The sequence below is a fragment of the Bos taurus genome, chromosome 16 (assembly GCF_002263795.3).
Source record: "Bos taurus isolate L1 Dominette 01449 registration number 42190680 breed Hereford chromosome 16, ARS-UCD2.0, whole genome shotgun sequence".
In the NCBI taxonomy this organism is placed as follows: Eukaryota; Metazoa; Chordata; class Mammalia; order Artiodactyla; family Bovidae; genus Bos; species Bos taurus.
In genome coordinates, this window is record NC_037343.1 from 51,251,076 (window position 1) to 51,258,266 (window position 7,191).

Genomic DNA, 7,191 nt, shown 5'->3' on the forward strand with positions numbered 1-7,191 from the left:
TGTGTTCTTAGTGCAGAACTCTGACCTGGCAGGCAGGGGCGGGGCCTGGCAGGTGGCCAAGGGTGGGTCAGAGGGTGTGGGCTCTGTCTGGCCTTAGTGTTTAAGACATGCTTGTGTTCACTAGAAACGAGCAGGTTTCTCTTAGGGGAGCACACGGGCTGTTGTGCTGAAGTTGAAAATCGGCTTTCTCACTAAGGCTGAGCTGTTTCTTGCCTGGTCACACTGCCCGCTTCCCTTCACACCTGCAGCCTTCCATGTGCTGCGCTGGTGGCAGGAGGAGACCCTCAGCGGTTCCCTGGGTCCCACCTGCTCCACAGGCTCCGCACTTGTGGTCCAGACCTTTGTTTGCCCTGGAGACAGGCTCCCAAAGATCATTTCACAGCAGATCTGTGTCTAGTTCCTAGAGGCTGGCTACCTGGCAAAGAGGGATGGACAGCTGGGTTCAGGGGCAGGGCCAGTGTGCACCCTCTCAGGCTTGGGATCTGTGACTCCCTGGATTGCCAATGTCTTCCTCCTCTGTGTCTCTGCTTAATGATGTCACCTGCACAGTGTTTAGTGTTTGGAAGGTGCTGTGCCTGGGGGCCACCAGACAGCGGGTGGTGACTTCACTGCGTGCCGGCAGGCGTTGATGCACCTTCAGCATTCTTTGTTTTTTGATCAACTTAAAAGTACTCTTTGATTTACCACTTCTGTGTATTTGACCCACTCCTGTGAAAAAAATCCTTTTGTCTTTGTTCCTAAATTCTGTGCTCTTCGTGTGTGTGAACCACAAGCCCATCTCCACCCAGTGCTGAGGTGGCCTGTGGGGCCAGAGCTGCTGCATGTGCCAAGGAGCTGGGCGTCCTGTGACCAGCAGTGGACCTGTTGCCTGGGCTCACTGCAGGGCCTGGCCACTGGTGGAGTGGCTCTGCTGGGCCTCCCTCCCCCCACTGCCAGCACGGGGGCGTGTCTGTGGAGACCTTTACCTCTTCCAGGTGTGCCATGTTGCCTGAGGGCCTCAGGAGGCAGAGCGTTTAGCAGATGGATTTTTTCTGTATATGAAATCTTGACTTTCAAAAATCCTCAGCCAACGTTGGGAGCAGGTCCGTGCTGTACAGAGACTCCCCGGCGCCCATGGCGGCTTGCTGTCTGATGTGACCCTGAATAAAAGATGACTTTGTCCTCTCATTGGTTTGAGAGGGTGGGATACCTCCCCTGGGCGGTGGGTGGACAACCCGATGGGGGCTGTAATGGGGGCTCCCAAGGTCCTGTCCTCCTGTGGGGTGTTGGGGTGTCCACTGTCGGGTCAAGGTCAGCTGACCTGAGCCTGTTCAAGGGAGCAGTTGGTGGCTGTGGCCAGGAGGTGTGGACAACTCAAAGAGTAGGCTCCCTTTGGTCTGGCCTCAATCAGCCAGGAGGGCTGGGGCTCGTGGGGACTGCCGGAGGCTGGCACAGCTGGCGCATCCACATGTGCCGGGCCAGCAGGACTCAGGTGCTCAGCCTGGAGAGGAGTCGTCTGTCTGCCAGTCCCTTCCTGCTGGGCATTGGCCAAGGGCACGTGAAGGCTTTAACTGGGCAGATGCAGAGGGGCTTCTGTGGCGTGACCTCCTTGAGACTGGGCTCGCCAGCTGGACACTTGAGAGAGCTGAGGACCCAATGGCGAGCTCAGGATTCAGAGACTGGCTGCTATTGTCCTGGAAGGTGACCACCTCTACCTGAGTAAGGAGCGGGACAGGTGTCCTTGAGCAGACACTCCTCACATCGTCCCCACCCAGCTTGTCTCTGAGGTGGTTCTGCCTGAATCTGCCAACCCTGCACGTGACCCAAGGCTGGCTGTCTCCTTCCCACATTGTTCGTGCTGGACTTCTGTCAGGGGTGGGGGTGGTCTGGAGGGGTCTTCCGTGCTGCCCCTGGGACAGGGAACCCCACCCTTTTCAAGTCTGGGTTGCAAGCAGCAGGTCAGCCACAACTCTGACCACCCTTAGCCCCAGGCAGCACTAGCCAAGGGGCAGCTGATGAAGGGGGAGGGTCCTGGTTTAGGTGTTGGCCCCACCAGGGCCACAGCTTCATGCTGCCTGCAGCTCGTAGGAAGGTAAGGGAGGGCCCCAGCTCTCCCTGGGGACCTGCCCACTCTCGCTTGCTCTCCATTGCCAGAGTGGCTTGTCTGGCAGGGCACAGCCACTGGGGCCTCAGCTTTCCGCTGGCCTCCAATGGGGGGATAGGCCTGGAGGCTGGAGGACCCAAGGGGCACAGCTGGGTGAAGGCAACCCCTCTGAGGGTTGGGCAGGCCCAAAAGGAGGGGCAGATGCGTGCCATGCCTTTGCTTATAGGTTGACCTGTCTCTTCCCTGCTAGCCCCACTGGCCCCTGGTGAGGAACCCCCAGGGTTACCTAGGCTGGGATCAACTGGGAGCCCTCCCGGGAGCAGGGCCACGGCCCCGGGCAGCAGGGCCAGAGGGACAGGCTGTGAGGTCACAGGAAGGGGCTGTGAACCCCCACGGAGTGTGTCCCCGCCTGGGGTCGCTGGGCTCCGCCCTGAAGGGGCTGAGATGGGGAGTGCACAACCTCTCCCCTTGGGTAGCAGCTATGTGGGAGGTGGGTGGTCTGTCAGTGGGGTTCCGCCCCCCTCCACGCGCCCACCCCGCCCCCTGCCGCAGGCCCTGAAGCCTGGGAGGCTGAGGTTCCTCCTTTGTGGGCCCGCCCCCTTGGAGCCCGCCAGCCTTGGGGAGGAGGGGAGCGCGGGCGGGGAGGGCACTGCTCACAAGGGAGTCTGCAGGACTGGGGGCGCGTCCCTCACTAGCCCAGCTCATCCTGTGCAGACATGCACCAGTGGCAGTCAGGCGTCCCTCGGGGCTGCGCCCCCACGCCCAGCCTCTGAGTGCCTCCGGTTGCCTGGGCTCAACAGCATTGAGCCGCTGCGGGCTCCGGACCCGGCAGCTCGCAGCCAACATGCGCTGGGCCTGGGTGGCCGCCACAGTCCTCCTCTGGCCACAGATCTCCTTCCTCGGGGGCAACGGGGCCCGGCGGGAGCCCAAGAGGCCTCGGCAGTCCAGCCAGCGCCCCATGGCCCCCAGCACCACCACACTGGGCAGCGAGGGGCTACTGGGCTTCCCCAAGGTATGCATGATCTGTTACGGGCCCACGTGAGCCATTCTCCAGCCCGCCTCCCCTGTCAGAGTGGGGTGGGACTTTGGGCAGGAACCATAACAGTGTGGATCAGGGGACCCTCTCTGGGCCTGGGGAAGGAGTAGGGGGTGGAGGGGCTTCTGTGGGGGCTACATTGAACCCACTGAAGCCTAAGGACCATCAAGCCCTGAGTAACCTGCTGCCCTGAGGTGAGACTGCAAACTGGGGAGGTGCTTTGGGCAGCTGGCTCAGACCCCTGGATGGAATCTGGTGCTCCAACTCTGGCTTCTGGGGTGGCCAAGGCTAGCCCTGCCCTGACCCACTGCTGAGTAGCCAGCATCCCTTACGGCCTCTGGGATGGGGAAGGAGGCCAGGTCCTGGGAGGCCCCTGGCTCCAGCCTACCCCCTGGCATCCCCTCTAAGAGAGCCTCTCACACCTGCTTCAGCCTCCGGTCTCCACCCTCTTGGGCTGGGGCTCCCTGAGGGGGTCTCGGAGCTGACCCCGTCAGCAAGGGCCTGGTGGCTCCTGGACTTGAAGTGAGGCAGCGGTTGCTGGGCCAGGCCCCCTGCCAGCCCTTGAGCCTTTGATCCTGGCCTTCACCTCCCGCGGGCGTCTCTATGGCGGCCAGCCCGGCTGCTCTCGGCCTACGCGCCCCGTTGGAGCCTGAGGCCCCATATTCCAGCTGGGCAGGCTGAGGAGAGCAAGTCCTCTGGCCCTGTTGCCAGGGGAGTGGGCTGCCAGCAAGCTCTGGGAAAGCTGCTCGGGGGAGGATCCTTGGGGGCAGTTCCTGCTCTGCCTGGCCCCACCTGCCTGGGCTGCCCCTCCAGAGCCATGGCAAGGCAGTCTGGGGGCAGACAAGGGCTGTCCCTGACCATGGCACCCCCACCCCAGGACAGCCCTCTGCAGGCGTCAGGAGACCCACTCTTCCTGCTGAAAGTGGGCTCCTGCTCCACCTGCCCCCCGGGTCCGCCCACTATGGCTCAGGTCTATGGTGACCGGAGGAACAGGTGGACTGCAGAAGGGAGAAACCCTGGCCCTCCCAGACCCCCAGACCTGGTCAGGACCTCTTGGCCTGTCTTCCTGGACAGCTGGCTCTCCAGGAGTGGCCGGGGCTCCACTGGCCTCGTGGCAGTAGCTCTCCCCCACCAGACCAGTGTCTGCTGTGCTCCTGGTCACTTTGTGGCCCTCCTGTGTGAGACCTGGATACAGAGAGGGACCAACCCCCAGCTCACACCCCTTCACTCAGCCCTGACTTTGGGGCTGGGTGTGTTCCTATCCCTCCCACTGCCCTGGTGCAGAAATGGGGTGTACGAGAGATGTCTGGAGGGTCTGATCCTGGGCCGCCAGCTTGCACACCCAGCGCCCACTCTCCCCAGCCTCACCATGACTCTGGAAAGCACTCCTGTCCATTGCCTGCCTCAGCCAGGCTGGACCTCTGTTGGGACAGGCAGGGCTGGCTCCATGTGCACATGGCCATGCCCGTCTGCCTGGGAACAGGAAGCAGCAGGAGGGGCCATGTGGGTCCCAACACAGCAGCAGACCGCAGGCTTCTGGACACGGGTCCCCAGCCTGAGCCCAAGGGGAGCCCTGCAGTGTCCCGTTGCCATATTTCCTGTGTCTGCACCGAGTCCCACCCCAGCAGCCTGGGCCCTAAGATTCCTGTTGTTCGCCGGGGGTAGTGGGGCAGGACCCAGCGGGGCCTGGTGGTCAGTTTACAGGCTTGTCCTCTGACCCTTCAGCTGCCCGAGGCCTCAGGGCCTGAGTTCACAGATGCCCATGTGACGTGGCTGAACTTTGTCCGGCGCCCTGATCATGGGCCCTCAAAGAAGCGGTGCCGAGGTCAGGACAAGAAATCGGTGAGCCCCGGGATCTGAGCCCAGGTCGGGGTGGCTGTGAGTGCCCCCTTGGGAGCCTCATTTTCTCCTGCCTCCCCCAGCGAGGCCTCTCTGGCCCCCCCGGCCACCCCAGTGTGGAGGCCCCCCAAGAGTCTGCACTGCGGGAGTTCCAGGACATGCTGAAGGGTAGGCCCCCTCCACCCCCTCTCCTCCTGGGTGTGGGAGAGAACCCCATGCTGCCACGAGCCACACCTGCACCGTTGTCCCCACAGAGGCCACCGAGCATCGGTCCTTGGGGCTGCTGGGCCCTGTGCTGCCTGAGGGGATAGGCAGGCAGCTGGTGGCTGAGGCCTTCCATTGTCGGCTGAGGGGCCCGGTGCTGGTGGACAAGAAGACGCTGGTGGAACTGCAGGGCTTCCAGGCCGTGAGTGGACGTGGCGGGCGGGCCCCACAGGAGAGCAGGCCACAGTGGCCCCCGTCCAACCCTGGGCCTCCACACAGCACTGAGGCTTGGGGTAGGGTGTGAGGAAGCCGGGGCAGAGATGCCTTCCCTTGTGGGGCTTCTTGGTGCCCAGAGTCCTGGTGGGGATGGATGCACAGGTCACCCTTCTGTCCTGCCCACCTGGGGTCTGCTTGAGCTGAGGGCTGTTGGTTGCAGGCACCCTCCTGCACCAGGCTGGATGTGGGAGGTTGGGCTCCAGACTGCAGCTGCGTTCCCCTGCTGTCCCACTCCAGCCTGCGGCCCAGGGTGCCTTCCTGCGGGGGTCTGGCCTGAGCCTGGCCTCTGGTCGCTTCACAGCCCCGGTGACTGCCATCTTCCAGTTTTCCGCCAGCCTGCATGTGGGTGAGCAGATCTGGCCAGGGTGTGGGTGATGGGGAGGGGCTGGCCCTCCAGGTGGGCCCCAATGTCACAGACCTCAGGCCTCAGTCCCATTGCAGAGACACCTCCTGCCTTAACCCTGCACCCACTGGGGACTGGACAGCCCTCATGCCCACCCTCCCCAGCCCACAGTGTGCCCCGAAGGCCCCCAGGCCCCTCCCCCTCTGCTCCGTCCTCCCTGTGGGCACTGCAGACCTGGCCTGTCTCCCCAGATCCCAGGGAGCTGCAGGGCAGGGTCCGGCCAAGGGCCCGGGACACAGTGCGGGTGCTGGTCTGCATTGAGTCCCTGTGCCATCGCCACATGTGAGTGAGCCCCCTGGGGGTCGCTGAGGTGTCCTGAGGGGCAGGGGACCACCTACCGCCTTGCCCACAGAGGGGGGCTGCCCCGAACACAGAGTACCGTGGTGAGCCCTGAGGTGGGAGCACGCAGGTCTCTGGGCACTGACAGGGGTGTTCCCCCCACGGCCACTGTGCCCTGGCCCCTCATCCCTGGACCCCACGTTCAGGTCCCTGGAAGCCATCTCCAGCCTGGAGAGCAGTGGCAGCGTCTTCTCGATGCACGTGCAGGGGCTGCTGCAGCTGCAGGTGAGGCAGAGCCACTGGTGCGGGGGTCAGAGGAACACCGGGGGTGGGGTCCTGGACCTCTAAGCCTCAGCCTGGGCATTGCAAGGCCTGGGGAGGGGCCACCTCGTGGGGCTGGGTGTCGACCAGAGAGCAGCTGGGCCCCATGGGTGGTGACGTCCACTGTGGGTGTCTGCAGGCTGGACAGTACACCTCCGTCTTCGTGGACAATGGCTCCGGGGCAGCTCTCACTGTGCAGAGCAGCTCCAGCTTCTCCGGCCTGCTCCTGGGCCCGTGAGGGATGGAAAGGGCCTCAGAGTAGTCACCCTGCCGCCCCCACCACTCTGCCCGCTGGTAGGCCTGTGATCATAGCAATAAATAAAGGTTCCCCAGCCCCCACCGTCGCCTGGTCACTGGGGAAGGGGCAGGGGGTGGCGCAGAGTGGCCATGGGTATGGGTGAGGGCTTGGCCGGGGAGGTGGAGGCTCTGGCTAATCACCCTGGCAGCGTGGGTGTGGCCCCAATAGCCCCTGCTTCTGTTAAGAGCCACATTTACTCTGAGGACAAGGACAGTTGTCCATTCAAGCTGCCACTTGGCCCTGCCCATGACCTGGGGCTGCCCCTCAGCCAGCCCGGGCCAGTCCCACCCCAGAGGGCAGCAGTCTGTGGACATTCGCAGGGCCATGGAGGACTCGAGGTTGGGGTGCAGGATGGTACATGTCGGGGCATGCAGGGCAAGGCAAGGTGCCCCAGGGGGGCCTGGGCCTGTGGGTGAACAGGGCCGCCAGCCCCCCGTATGAACCCCAGGGTC

The 7,191-nt window shown here is 63.8% G+C and overlaps 1 protein-coding gene across 1 annotated transcript; it reads left to right on the top strand.

The window, feature by feature from the left end:
• The first annotated feature begins 731 nt into the window (after positions 1-731).
• C1QTNF12 (C1q and TNF related 12) lies at positions 732-6,780 on the top strand. Its single transcript, XM_002694132.5, has 8 exons — positions 732-3,095; positions 4,845-4,961; positions 5,042-5,126; positions 5,213-5,364; positions 5,676-5,784; positions 6,033-6,123; positions 6,327-6,405; positions 6,581-6,780. The coding sequence occupies exons 1-8, from the start codon at positions 2,928-2,930 to the stop codon at positions 6,677-6,679; spliced, it is 900 nt and encodes a 299-aa protein (XP_002694178.1). The 5' UTR covers positions 732-2,927; the 3' UTR covers positions 6,680-6,780.
• The last annotated feature ends 411 nt before the right edge of the window (positions 6,781-7,191 follow it).

What these genes read in the sequence shown, in the direction of transcription:
- C1QTNF12 (XM_002694132.5), top strand. Translation starts at nt 2,928, where the DNA reads ATGCGCTGGGCCTGGGTGGCCGCCACAGTCCTCCTCTGGCCACAGATC. An exon ending in GGCTACTGGGCTTCCCCAAG is followed by an intron (nt 3,096 to 4,844) that starts GTATGCATGATC and finishes CTGACCCTTCAG; the next exon opens with CTGCCCGAGGCCTCAGGGCC. An exon ending in GAGGTCAGGACAAGAAATCG is followed by an intron (nt 4,962 to 5,041) that starts GTGAGCCCCGGG and finishes TGCCTCCCCCAG; the next exon opens with CGAGGCCTCTCTGGCCCCCC.